This window comes from Python bivittatus, unplaced genomic scaffold, assembly GCF_059951505.1.
Source record: "Python bivittatus isolate LINGU-HERP-01145 unplaced genomic scaffold, Pbiv_v1 ctg000980_np1212, whole genome shotgun sequence".
In the NCBI taxonomy this organism is placed as follows: domain Eukaryota; kingdom Metazoa; phylum Chordata; class Lepidosauria; order Squamata; family Pythonidae; genus Python; species Python bivittatus.
The window spans coordinates 5,764,265-5,785,056 of NW_028277125.1; the positions used below are offsets into that span (position 1 = coordinate 5,764,265).

Consider the following 20,792-nt stretch of genomic DNA (forward strand, 5'->3'; position numbering starts at 1 on the left):
GATGACCTCTGCAATGGGGAACGGCCCCACAAACCTCGGGCTGTTTTTTCGATGCCTGGTGCGTCTTTAGGTTTTTGGTTGACAGATACACCTGGTCCCCCACTTTCCACTGCTCCTCGGGGAGCCTCTTGCGGTCCACGTGTTTCTTGTAGTCGGCTTTGGCTCTTTGCAATGCCGCGTGCGCCGCTCGCCGGGTCGCGTCGATTTGGGCGAACCAGGCGTCCAGGGAGTTGATCTGGGATTCCGGCTGAGGCAACTCCGGCATGGGGACGAAGTCTCTCCCGGTGGCTACTTTGAACGGAGAGAACCCGGTACTCTTGTGGACGGCGTTGTTGTATGCCACTTCCGCGAATGGTAGTAGCTCCGCCCAATCGTCCTGTTGGTGCCCCACGTAGCAGCGCAGGTACTGTTCGAGCCCCCCGTTCAGGCGTTCCGTGGCTCCGTCCGTCTGCGGATGCGCCGCGGAAGAAAGGGCTTGTTTCGTCCCCACCCGCTTCAGAAACTCCCTCCAGAACCGCGCGATGAAGTTGCCGCCCCGATCGCTGACGACCCGTCGGGGCGCGCCGTGCAGCCGGTAAACATGTTGCACGAACAGTCTCGCCAACCCCTCTGCCGTGGGGACTCGCCGGCACGCTACAAAGTGTGCTTGTTTAGAGAATAAGTCCGTAACCACCCAAATGGCGGTCTTCCCCTTACTCTCCGGGAGCTCTACTATGAAGTCCATGGCGACCTCTTGCCATGGGCCGTCGGGTTCCGCTACCGACTGGAGTAGCCCTCTAGGTTTGCCTTTGGCCCCTTTCGCCGTCGCGCACACCGGGCAACCCCCCGAGTACGCCTCCACGTCCTTACGGAGCGTGGGCCACCAAAACTGCCGCCGGATTAAGTGGAGCGTCTTTACGAAGCCGTAATGCCCCGCGCTCCGGCTGTCGTGGGCTCTTTCCATGACCTCCCGTCGGCAACCCTCGGGCACGTACAGCTTTCCTTCCTGTGGTTGTTCCTCCACCACAACCCCTCTTGGCTGGTTAGCGCCTCTCGGTTCTGCTTGAGCCAAGCGTCCCGCTCCGCCGCCTCCGCGAACCCTTGCCTTACTTCAGGCGCCGCGTCCCGTCGCTCCCCCTTGGTCTGGCTTCGGGTTACCGCCTTTGCAGCCAGTCTGCTGGCAGGGATGATGGAGTCCACGATCTCCTACCGTAGGCTGGCGTGCTGAGGCATGCTAGACAGTCCATCTCCTAGGAAGTTGCGCTTCCCGGGGATGTGTTTTAGTGTGAACCTGAACCTCCCGAAGTATTGGGACCACCGCGCCTGTTTGGGGGATAGCTTACGCGGGGTCTTCAGGGCCTCGAGGTTCTTATGGTCCGTCCACACCTCGAACGGTTCAGCTGCCCCCTCCAGTAGATGCCTCCACGTGGCCAGTGCCCACTTGACTGCGTACACCTCTTTCTCCCACACCATCCACCTCCTCTCCGTCTCGGTGAATTTGCAGGAGGCGTAGGCGCATGGGTGGATGGCCCCCTCCGGGCTGGGCTGGAGCAGGACTGCCCCCGTTGCCACGTCTGATGCATCTACTTGGATTATAAACCGCCGATCTGGGTCGGGATGGCGCAGGATCGGCTCCGCTGTGAACCGCCGTTTTAGCTCCTCAAACGCCCCCTGTCATTCTGCAGTCCACGCAAGTGCCATGCTGGGCTTGGGGGGTTTCCCAGTGCCCTTGGTCTTTAGCAGGTCAGTTAGGGGAAGGGCGATTTGGGCGAAGTTCGGGATAAACTGTCTATAGAAGTTCGCAAACCCTAGGAAGCTTTGGAGTTGCCTCCGGGTTCGCGGCGCTTCCCAGCCCAGGACATCCTTTACTTTCGCCAGGTCCATCTCAATTCCCCGGCTGGACATTCGGTAGCCAAGGTAGTCTAGTTGCTCTCGATGGAACTCGCATTTCGATAGCTTCGCGTACAGCTGTGCCTTCAGCAGTCTCTGGAGCACCGTGCGCACCAGCCTCACGTGCTCCGCCAGGGTTTCGGTGTAGATGAGGATGTCGTCCAGGTAGACCAGGACGCCCCGGTAGAGTAGGTCGTGCAGCACCTCATTTATTAGCTGCATAAATACCCCCGGGGCCCCTTTTAATCCGAACGGCATCACGGAAAACTGGTAGCTTCCGAGCGGCGTGTTGAACGCCATCTTCCACTCATCTTTTGCGCGGATCCTGACTCTGAAGTAAGCTTCGCGCAAGTCCAGTTTTGTGAACATCCTCCCCTTAGACAGATGCGACATCAAGTCCTTCATCAGGGGGAGGGGGTATTTGTACTCCGTGCTGATTGCGTTCAGCCCCCGGTAGTCCACGCACATTCGGAGCGAGCCATCCTTCTTCTCCCGGAATAGTACCGGGGCCGCTAATGGCGACTTCGCGGGTTGGATGAATCCCCGCGCTAGGTTCTTGTCTATGAACACCCGCAGAGCCCCCATCTCTCTCCTTGACAGGGAGTACATTTTCAGCTTAGGCAGGGTCGCCCCTGGCTCTAACTCGATGGCGCAATCACTGGGCCGGTGTGGTGGGAGCTGGTCGGACTCCTTCTCCCCGAACGCTGCCGCCAGGTCTCGATACTGCCTCGGGATTCCGCCGCCCATCGTGGGTTCCCAGGGCCCGGCCTCTCTCTTTGCGGTTGTCTCGCCAGTCGCCGCTGCCTCCCCACGCCTCGGGATCGTTGCGGGTCTCCGGGGTCCCCGCGCTGCTGCTGCTGCTGTTGCCGGCCGGGTCTCAGGCTCCGTCTGCTCTCGCCCCGTCTCCCGGTGTCCCGGACCCTCCACTTGCCCGTCTGTGGTTGCAGCCGCACCCGTCTCCACGGCTCGGTCCCCTCTGCTCTCGCACTTTGCCGGTCTGTCGACCCCGAACCGCACTGCCTCCGCCGTCCAGTCAACCCGTGGGTTCCGTCGCCGCAGCCACGCCAAGCCGAGTACCACCGCGTAGTTGGCCACCGGGACCACCACAAATCTCAGTTCTTCCCGGTGACTCCCGATCGTCATCTGGACCGGCTCGGTGTAATACTGAGCTGGCCCCCCCCCGCCAGCGTGCCGTCTAGCTGGCTGAATACAATGGGCTCCCGGAGGCACCTCAGCTGTAGTCCGAGCCCCGAGACCACAGCTGGGTGCATCAAGCAGTGGGTGCAGCCTGAATCCAGTAGCGCCCGCAGCTGTGCCTCCCCTCCGGATCTCACCCCCCGGATGTGTATTCTCACCTGGAACGGAGGGCAGTCCTCATCTCCTATTGGGTCCGCGCGCCTCGACTCCCCTGCTCGCACTGGGACGCCGTTCAGTGCGAGCGCGCCTCGTTTCCCGCCGGCTCCGAGTCCTCTCCGGAGGACGCCGTCTCCGGGGTCGACCACCCCCCGCGTCCTTTCTCGGTCACCGCCGCCACTGCCCCCTTCCGCGGTTGGTCGCCGGCCCTTTTCCCGGTCGCACGCGGGGGCTTGACTTCAGGCCGTGGTGAGGCTCCTTCCCGCTCCGTCGGGCACTGCGCCGCTCAGTGGCCTCTGCCTCCGCACCAGAAGCACAGGTTCGGGGCTCTGGTCGCCTCTCGCACCCCGGTGGACTGCCGCCGACTGCTCCGCCTTTCCTCGGGGGTTCTCTCCCTCGGCTGGTCCCTCGTCTGGTCCCGTCGCCTCGCGCTCTGTTGGATCTGCCGCCATGCCGATTCCGCCGTTCCGGCCAGCCAGATCCAATCTTTCACTGTGGACGGGTCGTCCCGCCCCAGTGCCCGCTCCAGGATCTCTGGATTGAGCCCCCTCTTAAAATACTTCACCCTCAGGGACTCCGGCCAGTCCGTGAGCTTCTCTGCCAACCTCCGGAACTCCAGGGCGTACTCTGATACTGACTTGCCCCGCTGTCTGAACTGCAGGATGTCATCCTCCGCCCGCTTGGCGCTCAATGTGTCCTCGAACCTGTCCCGGAGCGCCTGCATGAAGTCCGGGAAACTCCGTAGTTCCGCCGCGTTGGCATCGTATAGTCCGATCACCCAGCTAGCTGCTTGAGCATCTAGCAGCTCGGCCACGTAGGATACTCTATCCTCGTCCCTAGCGAATAGGTGACCACCCCTCTGCATGAACCCCCTAACGTTCGTCAAAAAGTGCGGCAGCTGTTCAGGGTCCCCTGAGAACCTCCCAGTTATACCTCGAAGTTTCAGGGCGTCTGCCGCCCATCGGTCCACCGACCGGGGCATCGTGGGCGGTGCCGGCTGAGGTGCCAGACCGCCACCCCTGTTGCTCGCCCCCTCGCTCACCGCCGGTGGTCCCACTCTCTGTAGCAGGGTCTGGAGCATCGCCTCCATGGCGTCTAGGCGCCGCTCGACTCTCTCCTCTAGTCGGGCGAACTTCTCGTCCCATTCGCGGTTCCGGGACCCTGAACCTCGGGTCATCGTGACGCCTGAACCGTCTGGCCCTTGGTTCACGCCCATCGACCACCGCTCGGCTGGAGGGCGCCCGGCCCTGGCCGCTGTCCCGTCGCTCCCGGGTGGCTCTGACCGTCCCTCCTCGAGCCTGGGTTCCTCGTGCTCCAGCTGACCCACGGATTCCTCGTCGCTGGTCATGCCTGTATTGGAAAAGGAAACGCTCCTCGGTGGTACCGGGTAGCGCTAACAGTGAGCCCTGGCTTTATGTAAGGTTTGCCCCGTTCGACAGAGAAAGTCTCGTGACACGTGTGGTTCACAAAGAAGGTTTACTCATGCGTAACGTAGTAGTCACAAGCAAAGCCAGGACTGGCTTGGTACAATTGCATCACTTGTTATATTCCCCCCTTCCCTCGCTTTTCCCGCCCCGCGATCACGTTGCAGCTGCGGATTATTGGCCCCCAATAATCCCCCTTGATTGTTCATGATGGCAGGATCGGTCAGGGTCCATTGTCCTTGATTGCCAGTCCCCCTCCGGCTGGGTTGGTTCCTTCCCGTTACGTGCAAGCCCGCGGGTTCTGTGCTGCGTTGCGATCTTGTTTCGCTGCCTGCGGCCCCGTTCATTGCTGGCTCGCACCGTTATCAGTTTATAGTTAAAAGCTTCCGCTGCGGTTTTCCTGTTTGGCTGGGCGCAGGTGGCCCGTTAATTAGCGGCGCTTTCAGTTCCTTTTTTCCCTGCTAGCTACCGCCGGTGGATTCCGCGTGGTCTGACTGCGAGCTTCCCTGAAGCCCCGTGCTTCCCTGAAGCCCCGTGCTGACCGAACCTGACATCCAATACAGTTTCCCAATGTGGATTTTCAACCCACTTCCCAGTACAATCAGACGTGAAGGCCAAAAAAAGTTTTAAGCAAAGGGTTTTGGAAGTGGCTGCCCGAGAGGATATAGCACACCTTAAACATCTCAAGTCCTTGAAGTGGCTGGCCCAACACAAATCAGTCTTCCAATTCGAAAAGTATCTAACAATTCTTTTACCCCAATATCTTAGAAGAGCTTTCACCAGAGCTTGTTTCGACCAATTAGACACTATGGTAAGATATGGGAGATTTCAAGGAGTCCCCTATGAAGAAAGACTATGTATTTGTGGCGCCCCAGCTATTGAAGATACGGCACACATCCTGTTTGATTGTAGATTATATTCAGCAGAGAGGACTGATCATTTAGATTTATATTTAAAAAATAAAAAATACTGGAGCGGCCAGCAGAAACTTTCCTACTTTTTACAGGGCAAGAACCTCCATATCAAAGGCAGTTATAAAGAGGGCAGATTACTTAGATCAGATTGGTGTTGACTGCAGGGGCAATGGCTTGACATGAACTTGTATCATAGGTTTAGTTATATTTACATTTTTATTCATTCTTACGTGTATGTTTACAAGGCGTTTATATTATTTTATCTTACTTCTGTTATACTTGATATGGTCAGTAGACTAAATCAATAAAGTTGAACTTGAACTAATATCAAGATTCTGAACATTTATCAATTTCACTAGGACTATCAACAATGACATACACCACTTTAGACATTTCCTTAATTTGTTCATATATAATAAAACTGATATTCCTTTGTTGTTACTTAGTTTGCTCAATTGTTTTGTACCCTTCTGTCTTGCACTTCTCTTTGAGAGACTGTAGCTCTCTAGCTCCCTAATTTGAAGCTTGTTTTTTTCATAATTCTTGCTTGTTTTTTATACCACATGCGTAAATAGATCAGGTAAAGGCTATAGCATCTGGCTCACAATATACAAATGCATACTTTTCTTATAACTTTGGTTCATTGTTTGTTCATTTATTGCTGGCTCACCTCCAAAGTAATTTGCGCTCAGGCCCATAAACCAATTTAAAATATTGTACGTAATCACTGACAGATAAATGCTATAGTAACTTGATTAAAGTGGGGGAGTAAAAAAGCCATTTGCCTGTTTTGCTGGTTAGTTTCAATCTTGTGGGAGGGAGTCGCCCAGGGAATCTGTCTCCACTGAGAAGATCCTGCCTCTTGTGGCTGCCAACCAAATGGGTCTTAGTGGCAGCACTGCAAGTAGGACCTTGGGCTGCTCTGGGCAGATCAACAAGAGTATAGGTCATTCTGCCACACAAGACAATGAAAAATATAAAATGCGTATGATGCCTGTGACATATGTTCTTGTACATGAACGATTACATTGTCTCAGAAGCTTTTGAGGTCCATCATATAAGACAGAGGTTGGCAAGCACTGCAGCTGTGCTCACCGTACCACATATATCTCCCAGTGTCAATGTGACTCCCAAAATGAATAAATATTTTTAAATAAAATCACATGGCCAGAATCTTATAAACTTGCAATGTGTCCCAAGGGTTTGGTATTCCCACCTGAAATCCGGAGAGACCTTTTAGCAAGAACTAGACCTAACCGTATTTTAAGATGAATGTTATCAGAAATAATTTATCACTATCTGCTGATGCCCTCAGGAATTATTTTCGCAAATGGCCACACCTGGAAACAGCAGCGACACATCGGCATCACTGCTTTGCGGAAGCTGGGCCTGGGGAAAAAAAGCATTGAGCATCAAATAGAAGAAGGAGCTCAGAAGCTGGTAGAGGTCTTTACACAAACAAGAGGTATGAAATTTGGGGTAATGACAGTGGCTCAAGTCCCTCTCTGCAGAAGTCTTTTACACTCTATATCCTACTAAAACTCTCATGTCTGTAAGCTTCAAATGGGCAAAATGGTGCATCATAGGGCAACAATTTTTGAACCAAGGTACGTCAAACTTACAGAATGCATCCAAAATCCAGGATGGACAACTCCCCTTTGATTCAAAATGAGGAAATTTGTGGCCGCCTCAGCACCGTTGTGGAGCTGCACCGCCATGGTCAGCCCAGGTCACGTGATTGTCATGAGTGTATCCCCAACCTGTTTCCTGCCTCTCTCTGTCCCCTGCGCCCAATCGGCTGGCAGCAGGGCCCAACAGGCAAGCAGCAATTGGCTGCTTTGGAAATGAGGGAGAAATCTGAAATCACTTAATAGTTCGTGGTGAGGAAACGACAAGGGAATGAGTTAGATGCCTGCTGGTGGGGGGCACTGGAAAATGCTGGGTTTCAGCAAGAGACGCCTCTTCCTAACTCTAAGGAGGGGGGCCTTGGGTACAGACCAAAATGTGGACTAGAGGGGCAGTTTTCCTACAGTCCCTTGCTCCCTTTGTTCCATCTCCTCAAGCAAACGGGCAGGCAGTTTATTTGGTCAGGTAAAGAGAAGAAAAAGCAGGAGGCTTCACCAGGGCTCTCCTGAGGGGTGTGTGGGGAGGGCAAATGGTGCAAGCCTATGTTATACGTGGAAAGGGAGGAAGGCAGGAAGGGAGGGAGGGAGGGAGGGAGGGAGGGAGGGAGGGAGGGAGATTTCTGCTACTGCCTGCAGCTTCCCACAAGCAAAGTCAAGGGGGAATCTGGCCGCAAGTTGCAAGTTCCTGAGAGTCCCACTACTTTTTTGCCATTGGTCATTCTGTTTCTCTGTTTAGCTAAGGAAATATCTCTGAAACAATGACCCAGCGGGTCACGGGTTGTCTAATTTCAAATGAAAAGAGTTGTATTTGATTGGAGTTTTAACTTTTAAAAAAATTGATAGAGTTCCCAATTCTCTTCCCTCATCTCCTTAGAAGTCCTGTTCTTTACTATTAACAGGTGAACAGGAGAGGCTGAATTAATTATAAAATATCTTCATTTCCAGGACAGCCATTTGACCCTTCATTTCCAGTACTAAATTCAGTTTCTAATATCATATGTGCTTTGAGTTTTGGACATCAGTTTGCTCCTGAAGATGAAAATTTCCAGAAGCTAGTTCAAGCCCTGAACATTCTTGTGAAATTCATTGGTGACAAGTTCCATATTGTGAGTAATATTTTCAACTAAAGAGACAAACATCCCCCCAAACCTATGTTTCCAGCGGTATTTTCATTGAATCATAGAATGCAAGGCATGGAGGAAGCTTGGAAATCATCAAGGGTATTCCTCTCCCCAGTATGTGTGTGTGCCTTTGTGTCAGTCTTGACTCCTTGGGACTGCCTGGACAAGTCTCTTCAGTTTTCCTGGCAAGATGTTTTGGAATTGCCCTCTTTCTAGGGCCGAGACAGAAGGACTGGCCAAAGGTCACCCACTTGACTTAGTGCCTGAGTCAGGATTAGAACTCACAGTGGCTCTCCCCAGTGCAAGAATCCATCATTTCAGTATCACCAGCAGACAGCCATCTACCCCATATTTACACACCTCTAGCAAAAGATGGTCCAGCACTACTTCAGTCAGTCCATCACTGAAAGGTTCTCACCATTTTTTCCTGACACCCAACCAACATTTGCTTCCTTATAATATACACCTATTGTTTCTGTCCTGTCTTCTGGAACAACTCTGAACCGTCCTGCTTCTCTTCTATGTGACACTCCTTCAAATACATGAGGGCAGCGATCCTGTTCCCTTGGAGTCTTTCTTTCTCCAGGTTAAACATAGCTCCTTCTTCCAATGGTTCCTTTTAAGTTTTTCCTTCCAAGTCCCTTGTCATCTTAGCTGCTCTCCCCAAAATACACTTGAATTTCTAAATCTTGTACCTAAAGGGCAGTGGAGAGAACTAGATTCAATGCTCTAGTGGGGTCTGAAGAATGAGGAATAAAGAGAAACTATGATATCTCTTGATCTTGGTACTAGACTTCTGCTGATCTACCGTAGGACTAAATTTTCTTTCCTGGCACTTGTATCACATTGTTGGCTTATGGTCGGCTAGTCATCCAACAAGACAGCTAGATTTTTTTCACATGTATTGTCTCCCATAATACATACATACATACATGCCTTTGATTTTTCCTACCTGTATTTAAGAATGTCATCTCAGTCAGCTCTGTACCAATGTCCAACCCATATTTCTCCATTAGGATCTCATCTGAAACTTGGTCAAACACTTGGCTGAAGTCAAGATATACTAGGTCCAGGTTCTGTCCACTTTTTTAGCTAGACACTTAGATACTCACAAACTGCCTTTCCTTTCCACCCACACAAATTTGGGTGGGTCTGTATTGGGACTATCACTCCACATAGTAACTTGGAATAGCACTAAATAGTCCTCTTCTCCATGAATCCATATTGTGTCTCTTTCAGTCAACCCATAAACCAGCCCTACCCTCCAGGGATCTGTTGATCAAGTCTAGTCCTGGAATATAACAGTGACACCCTTGCCAAATTGCCCCCTGAAGGTCACTCTTTTTTCTGGATTCTAGAATACGGAGCACCTCACAGAGGTCCATCATATCTCCTCTTCAACTTGTTGAGGAGAGTCACATGTTTATGTTCTGCAAAGCACCTTATAGAAGCAATGCTGAGCTGCCTGAGACAGGCTTAATCCCCAGCAATGATTGTAGCATTCAACAGTGGCGGAAGGATGGGAAGGGTGAAGAAAACCTGCTTGGATTACAGTGCGAAGTAGAGAATTCTGCTTTCATTTAGTTGACCAAGAGTTTGAATCTGCTATCAGTCCGATCATACCTGGAGCAAGGAATCAGTACACCTCTGAAATAAATTTCTCTCTCTCTCTCTCTCTCTCTCTCTCTCTCTCTCCCCCCCCCCATCTCATTTATTTCTATGATTTATATAGCCCCCACATCTCGCACAAATGTCTCTGCGTGGCTTACAAGATTAAAACACACAAACCCACCAGCCATAACCCCCAGCACCAAAGGATAACAATGACCTCACTGACCATCAATGATGACAGAGTTCATCTACTCACCCGACCTAATATCTTTTTGGAAACAGTCAGGTCTTCAATGCCTTGTGAAACCCTAACAGGGTTGGGGCATCTGAATCTCTTTGATTAGGGATGCCCTTTTTTGATCCCAAAGATTACCCTGACAGCTCAAGCATTCTAGAACAGAGACTAGAAGAATGTGAAAATCCAACCCATGTAGTTAAAGTATTATTTATTCTTGCCTATGAATCCAGTTACACTTATTATCTGTTTCTATGAGCTGGTGAGAGTCTTTTATAATTTTGATGGGAATCGATAATTTTTGCTCTTCCTTTTCTATTAGTTATATGATGTGTTTCCACGGTTAATGAACTACCTCCCAGGGCCTCACAAGGAGGCCATGGCTTCTACGGAGTTGATCCTTTCCTTTGCAAAGCAGGAAATAGAGAAACACAAGGAATTCCACTCTCGGCATGAGCCACAAGATTTCATTGATCACTATCTTCTTCAGATGGAGAAGGTATGGGCTTCTTGTAGTTCAATACAGGGGCAAGGAATTATTACATTCCTTGCTATAAGTAAACAGGAAGAGCTACTGATACCGTGTCCCTTCATCTTGGATTTTTTTTTTCTTTTTCATTCAGCTCCCATTCTGAATTTACCCCATGCCAAATTAAGGTTGCTTCTGAATAAGAGCTGTATTGTAACTATGCTCATTTAGGCATGGACGGTTCTTTGTGGGGGGAGGCAGAAATCAGTGGCTTCCATTTGTCACCCTCTCGTAAAGTTTGCCTACCACTCCTTTGCCCTTTTCTAGAGAAGTTCCATTAAGAAAGAAAAGAATTAACAGGTTAGGGACTTTTGATTAGTTCATACTTGACTCACTCCAAGAAATGATTGGAGAAGGACAGTTACTTTCATAGCCTTGACTGTAATTATAAATGTAAAATATTTTGAAACAAGGAAAAAAAGTCCTCCTCTCCAATATTTTCAGAAAAAGACCCAGAATGATTGTATAGAAGCAACTTTGATCAATGTGAAGTTACTTTGCACTCTGCTGACCATTTCACATGGTCTGCAGTGTCTCTTCAGCCACAAGGCATGGTAGTCCAGTAGTGTGTCACAATCAATAGTCACGTATGACCACAGGTATTTGAACTGTGTCGCTTTGCTTAATTTGATACCAAGAGTCTTGAGTATCCCATTGGTCTGGTCACCACATTCAGGTTATACACTCTTAGTATTGACCCTTATTCCTAAAGCAGTTAGACACATTTTCCACCTTTGTCTCAATTGTCCGAGGCTGCTTCATGTTTCACTGTCTATCATGATATCCTCAGCATATAACAGCATTCATGGGTGTTGTGATTATGGTTGGGGTCCAAACAGAGAAGAAAGGGCAATGTTGAGAGATGGTCCCTTTGTCGATGGGAAAGATGCTTGAGCATCCAGTAGCACTCCTATTGAGCTGATAACATTGGGGTACAGTAGCTGAACTCAGCAGATACATTGTATAATGTCAGTGATAACCAGATGAGGTCATGTGGTGCTTGATCAAATGCTTTTTCTAGGTCAGTGAGTGGCATATGTATGGTTGTTCATTTCTCATGGTGCTTCTCCATCAATAGGCATGTGGCATGTATGGTGTCCGCTGTTCAACAATTCTTGATGCAGTTGCACTGTATTGGTGAAAGGTTGCTGGTGTATCAGAAGAATCTAGTATGCTTTCAGAAATTGTCATAGTGTGGCATAGTAGCCAGATCAGTTTGTAGTTCGAGCAGTCACATACATCACTTTTGCCTTTCTAGATTGAGATTGTTGTATTGATGTGGTAAATTCATTTTTTTGTACAATGTTTTTGAACACTCTTGTAAGCCAGTGTGCTCCCTGTGATTCAGGTAGCTTCCATGTTTCCGTATTCCATATTTCAGCTGGAATATGGAATTCAGGCCAATTCCTTGGTTGTTTTTCCTCTTGCAGATGGCAAGTGAGCCTTATTCAACCAGCTGCCAGATGGTTCATGACAGATGAGCAGTGCATCCCCCGGGTGGCACGTAGGAGGAGAAAACCCCTACAGGTTATATAGTAGATTACTGCTACTATGGTCACTGGGGTACCTCCAAATAAGATCCAGGATTAATATCTCAAATTAGAAGCTGTAGACCACTGGTAACCATCATCAGCTTCTACAAAAAGCTGGCTGAAGAACAAGCTGCTCATTGCATCAACATGCATAATGCTTACCTCTAAAGCTGAAGCTCTACATCTCTTTGATCTGGTTTACTTTAAGACAATGTCTTACTGACTCCGAATCTACCACTCTAATTATTACTCCAATGCATTTGTTGTCCTATATATCTATCAGGAATATAGTTATTCTCATGACTTGCGACACAGAAGCAATAATAACCACAGGAAAGCTGCATAGAATTCATTCTGGTTTTCATTTCCCATTTTAAACATCAGAGCAGGAATGACCCCAACTCAACCTACAACGAAGAGAACCTGGCTCAGTGTGTTTTTGATTTTTTTACTGCTGGAACAGACACAGCCTTTGCTACTCTGATGTGGGCACTGCTCCTCTTGGCAAATCATCCCCAAATCCAAGGTGAGAGAAATATGGGCAGGGGAACACGGTGGCTCTCCGGTTCTAAAACACACAGGAATTACTTGAAATTCTTTAAAGTATTAATGGCTGTTGAATGATAAACTGACTCTATTCTTCATGATAATTTTCCTATGTGGATTCTTGAACCTATCATGAGGAACGTGACCATAGCAGGATTAAAGAAAGCAAAGAATGTACATACAGAGACCCTTCTTTGATGTCCTCAATAAAATATTGAGTGATGAACTAAAAACTGAAAATGAACATTTAACGCACTTTAAATTCAGAAATCTACCAATCTTTTCAGATTTGGTCTTTGTTTTCAGCCTAAATTGTATGCAGAAGATTTTTTATTTTTTTTAATTGAATCAGATTTCCAAAATAGTTGGGATTGAATTCTGGAGACTGACTTTTCTAACGGAAATTCAGTGGAATCTTTGAACTAAATCAACAATTTACATCAATATTCTGAACCAGTTTGGACTGGATCAAATCAGAGCCTATGACACGCATTTAATATCTGCAGTCCATTAAAAACAAAATGAGGATGACATTACATTTAATGCTCTGAAGGCTATTCTACACTCGAAAGTACTCCTGAGGATTAACACTGGGAATTGAAGTGAAACACATTATTGAAAACAAAGCTTCTATTTCCATCATTTTTTTCTAGAGAAAGTCCAGAAGGAGATTGAAGATGTGTTTGGCACCTCGGGGTCAATTTCCTATCAAGATCACAAGAAGCTGCCCTACACCAATGCTGTGCTTCATGAAATGCAGCGTATAAAATATGTCTTGCTATATGGGGCTGGCAGGCAAAGTACAAAGGATGTGAAGATGAGGGGTTACCACATCCCAAAGGTAGAGAAACTTGTTCAGACTGCAGTCCAGGAGTCCAACCTGGACAGAAAAGCACCAGGGGTCACTTGGACAGATGCTATCTGCTCAGGAACTGCGAGTTTAGTTGCCCAAAATCAAATGGGCAGGAATAGCATACTTGGGAGTGGGGTGGGAAGTTACAGATTAAATCCAAACCCCTATCAAATTTTAAAGCTAGAGCCCTAAATGATTTATGTTTATTCTAGGAAGATGATAAGAAATTAAGGGCTGAACTTAAGTTCAGAATTGTAGCCCAATCCACTGAGTGACCATGTTTCTTCACTGATATGTCCCCTTCTTGGGGCCACCTGGGGGGATAAAGAATTATGGACCCAGCCCTTTTTTCCAATGAAAGGAAGGGGAGAAAGGAAGCCAAGCTTTTAAGCAGCCACTGCTTTGAGAAACTGCTTTGGGAATGAACAAATGTGGGTCCATAAAGGCAAGCAATGAGCAAATGTTTCATCAATTGTGCTTTGAATGTTTTTCCTTTTTACCTTATGAAGCTGCTCTGTTTAGCCATCTCTGTTTTTTACAGGGGTCTTTTATCATCGCAGACCTCCGCTCTGTCCTTTTTGATCCTGAACAATGGGAAACACCTGAAGAATTCAACCCCAATCACTTTTTAGACAACGATGGCAAGTTCATCACCCGGGAAGAGTTTCTGCCATTTGGAATAGGTAAATCCATGAGTCCAAAGCAGCTTATACCTTATACATTCCCAGAAGCACCACCTCTGACGAGTTCTGAGGTCATTGTGGTCTGAAAATAAAACCAAGGAATCCTCATTCCTTCTAGTTTCCAAACTAAGAGAGTCTAAAGTTTCCTTTAGGCAGTAAACTTCCAAGTACAAAGGAATACGAGTTATATTTACGTTGCAGTCTTACACAGTAGAGCTTTGTAAGACATGTAGAAGATTGTGCTATTCTCTTTTGGGTTTGGGAGAGAACGTTGAGCTACATCCAAGGAACGCTAACCTAACTGCAGCTTCTTAGTGAAAGATCTGGAGCACAGAGTTATGGTTTTAGATGCATTAAGCTCTGCCATTTTAATGAATGCATCTAGAACCATAAGTCTTCCCACCCACAGTCTTTCCAGTCTTGTCTGGTACTGCATGTACACCAGTGAATCCTTCTCCATTGATGGTGAAGATAGCAAAGGCATAAAAGGCAATGCTTCAACCAGGATAAAGATGAGAACTTGTGACTCTTGCTATCTTCTGTCCTGCACAATTCCAGAAATCCCATCACATCCCCTTTCCCCCTCCACTTGGCACTGCATCACCCCCTCCTTCCAATCCCCCATAGCCAACCCAGCTACAACAGGATGGAATTGGGCCACTGTAGTGAGAATCTAAAACTCATTCACTCATTTGCCATTCCTCCAACCTCACCTTCTGGAATATGGCTCCTGATGAGAAAAACTCCCCAACAAATAAGGAGAAGCACAGTAAATGACAGACTGTAGAGATGGCAGTTCTATAGGAGGTGATGGACACCCATTGCCATTCAAACACTCAAGCTGGCATGCAAAATTTGAAAAATATCTCTGGTTGGGAATTTATTCCACAGCCTAGAATCCACGCAGGATTCTAGTTAGCTGGGTTCTGGCACTGCAGAACTTTCTGTGATCTTGGAAACTACTTGTGCAAATCCATGTTGGGTTTTTTCAAACTGGGTTCTGATGGCTTCCAACATGGACCATGGGTAACACACACACACAAGTCTCAAATACACTTTCAGCCTTCCCAATTCCTCCATGTCTCAATGATGGCTCTTGTCCTCCCAGTAGTTCTATGCCATCAGCATTTCTTGTCACCAATCTTTGCAAACATCCCTGCAGGAGGCGTTTAATTGCCTTTCCCTCTCCACTGTTTGGGTCTTCTGTCTTCCCATAGACATACACCAAAAACAACTACTTGCCTAGCCCCAAACTCTGACAAACATTTCCCCAAGCGACTAAAAAGAGCTGAAGGGCTTGTAAGTAGAGAGAGCTAGAAATCCAGCTGAGTTTCTACCTTGCTTAGCAGCAGAAAAGCACTTCTATATTGCAGTAACTATGACTTATAAATCAAGTTACACCTGGAGGTTAACAAGCACTCCCAAACTCCAAACCTGCTCTTTCTGGGAGAGTTTAGTCCCATCCAGAATAAATTCCACCTCAGTCCCCAAATCCAGCTTTCTCCTAATCAGTTGTACCTCCATTTTTGTCAGCTTCTTTTCCTTCAGCCAACCATTTATCAAGATGAAGCAACATTCAAAGATACTAGTTATTTCCTTGGAGTTGGGTGGTAAGGAGCCCTAGACATGGAGGTCATCACATACTGGCATTACTACACTTCCACATTCTGCTCACCTGTCCCACCATCAACGAACCAACCAAATAGTAATCTCCCAGAATCACCTTCTGGGTATAATCCAACAGGAAAGGCTGGAACCACTGTGCCCCCAAAGAACAAAACCAACAGATGGCCCAGAAGGGTACCATGGTCCATGGAGTGAAAGCAACTGAGGGAGACAAGAGAATTAGCCCTCCCCACATCCAATTTCTGGCATGGCTCATTTGCCAAGAAAAGCAAAAGAGATTCAGTAGCATAGACTGGATAAAGCCCCAGCTGACATGGGTCCAGTTTCATCCAAATGCATCTGGAATGTTTTTTCTTGATCACCTGAGATATTTGAAAATGATCTATCATCATGAACCAAGGGGTTGTAACTGCCTGGGCCACCTCCATATTTCACAAATCAGCCAGGAATCCATAATAGGCAAGGCATAAAATTCCTTTAGTGTACTCCATCTGGATCTATCAGATACCTGGGCCAGACTCTTTTAATGGCCCTTCATCCCTGCAGAATGGCAATCTGCATCTGTCCATGGCAATAAGAGTTTTGTAAAGCTTGTTCTTGTTCAGAGAGAAACAAAATTCCAAACCCACCTTCTGTGGCCCAAGAGTAGTTGGGCAGATCCACGCAAGTCATGTCAAACATGACATCCTGGGCCATTCCTCCACTGACAATCTGACATGAACATTTAAATCCCTGAGGAAAAGAAGTCAAAGGTATTTCAATGCCATAGTAGCACTTACTCTGATCAGGCCAGGAAGAAAAGCTGTTTCGCAGTGTTATGTCCACATTCCTGCAGACAAGCAGCTGTAGAAAGCAAATATACCACATTGGCAGAATGTCAGAATATGTGTTTGGTCAGTGAAAGGGAATTCCTATAGATCATGTCCATACCACCTCCCTCTACTCCAGCTGTAGCCTCATGCACCGTAGAATAAGTTGGTGGACAGAGAGCTGAGAAAGTGACTTCCATTTTTAAGGCCAATCTCTGGAAAAACGTGCCAGACCAGTTTTTTCAGGGGTGTATAGTTTTGCCTTTGAAATGATGTACTATTAGATTATGGACTAGTGCAACCTGATTGAAGTCATCACGCTGTGGGGTGTCAAGAAACTGAGTAAAAGGGAGGAAACACCTCTAGAAATTGAATCTGCTGGAAGTTACTAAGATTCCACTTGGAAAGCTTCTGGGGCTCTTACAACTCTTTTCAGATTTACTTGCTGATGTGGATATACTCTAGAGAATAAACTGCCATTCCCTTTCTGCATGTCTTGTCTCATCTACAGGTCAGCGGGTATGTGTGGGAGAGCAGCTGGCAAGAATTGAGATCTTCATCTTTCTGACCAGCCTGTTGAGGGCCTTCAGCTTCCAGGTGCCTGAAGGAGTGAAAGAACTCAATCAAGCACCTCTTGTAAAGATGCTCCTGCATCCATACCCTTACAAACTGTGTGCTGTTCCCCACACAGGCCTAAAACTTATAAAAACACCATGACAAGCATAAAACTAATTACAGTATACTATTTCAGTATGGTAAATGTTTCCTGTATGCCCATTCACTTATTTTGATGTTCTGCCTCCATTTACTCTACACAGAAACTTCCTCAACCTACTGCTGGATTCACACAACTTATTTAACAAGGTCAACAAAAGAACTGGAGGTTGTGTGTGATCAATATGCTAAGTAAGCTTGTTAGGTTTTACCTTTCTTTCCTTCTGGGTAGCAATAAAACATAATACTTTTGATTTACTCTTAGTATCTCTTTTCATTTTTTTTTAAACATCTCTCATGGACTTCACATTCTCCCAGCACAGCAAATGGTGAAACCCCATGTGTTTTTCTCAGGCCTTTCATATAGAACAGATGTGGCTGCTTTAAAAAAGGAGGGCTTTAAAAAAAGGAAGGTTTTTAAAAAAGGAAGGTTTTGAAAACAGGAGTGCAACTGTGGTAGATTCCCTGAGTGAAATAAGGATTGGATTGACCCCAGACTCAATGAGATCTAACAAGTCTTGGACACCAACTGCTTTTCTTCTCATCTCTCTCCTTTTTATTACACAGAATGAAATATTACCTTTCTAAATAAGTTTTATACTTCTCTTCATTTTACAGACCTGTATTTAGGCCTTATTTCTGGGACCTTAACATTAAACTGATTAGATCTATTCAGCTCTTGTCCTATGGCCAAATATATGTCTTACCCTTTTCTATGTTTTCCTCTAGATATATATGGTTGAATCCCCCTATTTCTGTATTCTACTACTATATTAGATCTCCTACTTCTGCTCCTTTAGAAGTATTGCAATGATTCTGTGCTTGTTTGGTAGCATCGACTTCAGTAGCTGTGTTCTTTCTCCATGCTTTATATTCTTTTCCAGAACAATCCTGGTTGTCTGTCCAGTTAGGGAGAGGGAGGGAGGAGCAAGCATAGGGGCTTTCCAGCATCAGAACATAAGCCGTGCCCTGCTGGATCAGACTCCTGGCCCATTGAGTCCAGCGGTCTCTTCTCCCAGTGGCCAACAACTGCACCACTAGTCTCCTAGAAGTTGGCCTTCAGAGGCAGTCCCATGGCAATCAAGGCAATAGGCATGGTTCCCTGTGACTTCCATGATTTGGTCCAACCTTTTTTTGAAGAAAGCCAACCTGGTATCAGGTACCACATCGCAGAGTGAGTGAATCCCAAGGCTGAATTATGCATTGTGTTAAAAAACAAAATGATATCAGTGTGTGAATTCATTGGAGCAAAGCTGGGAAGTGTTGGTTCTTTCTCTTTGTAATCCAAGTTCTAGATTTCTCTGCTTGGGCTGCTCCAGACTGCATCCAACCCAGCATGAATACAGATTGCAGGGGTGGGTATTTAGGCCTCAGTGAGCCAGGTCATCCCTTATTGGTTTCTGCCAAGAAGACTGGTTTCTGTCAGAACTAGTTGGAAATTCACCTCTCCTCATTTGTTGAAGCCAATACTTCAACCAGAAGAGCTGTAATCAAACCTCAACTGAGATTCAGTCAAGGTCTACCTGGAGAAGTGCATTAGCAACACAGAGGAGAACCTGGAGTAAGGATCTTATAAAATTAGTTTGTACACCTGCTAATGTATGGATAATCTTGTAATTGCCACATCTCTGCCATACAGCAAAAGACCTAGCACTTTGGCTTTGAAATGATTAATTGCTGTAGATATGCAGTTGTTACTCCTACAGGTTGAATTTCTGATGATTGCATTAGGAGCTGTTTTGGCTCACAAAGAAAGGTGTGAAGAGTGCAACGTCCAGGAAGATGACTGGAAATAGATGCCACCTAATGAATGCAACCAGCTTCGTTTTCATATGGTGGATTTCTAGCATTTTAGAATAGAAGGAGGATGAAAATCCATGAAGGCTACATCACAACCAGGCAAGATCACAACATTGTCAGCATTTAGTAGAATGCAGACTGATTTACTGGTCACAAAAAAAGGATGAAATTCAGCTTTGCTCAGGGCCTGAACAATATCATTGATATAAAAAATAATCAAGATATTTTTTGTAGATACATACATGCTTCACTCCCTTACATGTTGGGAAGGGTCAGTCAGGTCTCCACTTCTAGTCCCCTCATGCAACTTCATATAATATATTTACACTAGTTCAACATGGAATGAGAAGCACAAGATGGCAATTGGACAGATGTTATCAGCAGTTTCCGGTGCAGTCATGGAAAATCAGATGGGAAGAATAATATAATAGTTCTTTTTATGAGTGTAAAGTCACAAATGTAAAAGAGTTCAAAAGTAGATCCCTGAATGTTTTACCTTTATTCTAGGAAGATGGCAAGAGATTAAGGGCTGAACTGAAATTCTGAGCTATGGTCATAGATGGGAAAAAAAGTTACTTTTTAGACAAGGTCAGGGAAAGATCTAAAGGTTGCTTGTGAACAACCTGGGTTTTCAGTGTGGGTGTGTGCATGACTATAAGAATGTTACCTCCAGTATAGGTGCCTGTCTGTTTTTTCTGTACTCCTCCTATGGAGGAAGATGGATTTGTCATTCCTTTACCAGAAGTATATAGACGGTCTATAAAATTACTCATAATCTTACTATCTGCCTTCCCTGGTGAAGTGCATCTGTTCTATTTATCGGTCAGCTAAGTGATGATAACTTACTCCCCCAAGTAACACATTTGAGTAATTAAAACAGCCAGGTGGAAAAGGAAGGTGGATGTTTGCCCCCCACCCCCACCTCATTCTTTCTTCAAGAAAATCCTATATTCATGGGACAAAGAAAGACAAGATCCATTTTGAGGGAAAAGAAATGTATTGCGGTGGTTGGTGATTCTCAGATATGTGCAGTAGTTACAATGGGTGGGTTCTGCTATGTCTGTAGGAGCTCTACCTCTTCCAAGAGTCACAGAACCAAAGGTTCCTACCCTCTCCAGCTGACCACTTCATTTGTCAGAAGCTGGAGAAAGAAACAAAGGGGTTTGCCCTCTTGAACGTAATTCTCAGCAGCAGGGAGGGGCCTTGACTGAAAATGGAAGAAAATGGTCATATTCTCCTTGAATTCATGATATCTAGGGGAGGGGGAATAGCAGATTTGTGTACTGCATTAGGAAGGGTGGATTCTGCTGAAGTCAACTTCACTAGCTTGAAACCCTGAAGAAGAAAAGTGTCATCGAATGGGGGGGGGGTGGAATCCTGAAAAAACAAGATACTGTGAATGCACAACTTCAAACAATTACTACTAGAAAACTGGGAGAGCCACAAAGAGGCCATGGTGAATACACAAAGAGCTTTCCAAAATCTGAAAATGGACATAGGACTTTTATAATGGGAAGAGGGACCTTTAGCCAAGGAAAATTATACAGT

At 46.6% G+C, this 20,792-nt stretch overlaps 1 protein-coding gene and 1 long non-coding RNA gene across 3 annotated transcripts in view; one reads left to right on the forward strand and one right to left on the reverse strand.

The window, feature by feature from the left end:
• LOC148213513 (cytochrome P450 2J5-like) overlaps positions 1–17,703 on the forward strand; it is a 40,264-nt gene extending 22,561 nt beyond the window's left edge. Inside the window, exons 3-9 of the mRNA XM_088132410.1 lie at positions 6,876–7,025; positions 8,131–8,291; positions 10,475–10,651; positions 12,598–12,739; positions 13,413–13,600; positions 14,154–14,295; positions 17,242–17,703. Of these exons, the coding sequence (XP_087988536.1) occupies positions 6,876–7,025; positions 8,131–8,291; positions 10,475–10,651; positions 12,598–12,739; positions 13,413–13,600; positions 14,154–14,295; positions 17,242–17,447 (1,166 nt within the window). The 3' untranslated portion in view covers positions 17,448–17,703. The remainder of the gene's footprint in view (positions 1–6,875; positions 7,026–8,130; positions 8,292–10,474; positions 10,652–12,597; positions 12,740–13,412; positions 13,601–14,153; positions 14,296–17,241) is intronic.
• The window catches only part of LOC148213512 (uncharacterized), a 103,868-nt gene that overhangs the window by 48,890 nt on the left and 34,186 nt on the right, over positions 1–20,792 (reverse strand). The window lies entirely within an intron of this gene.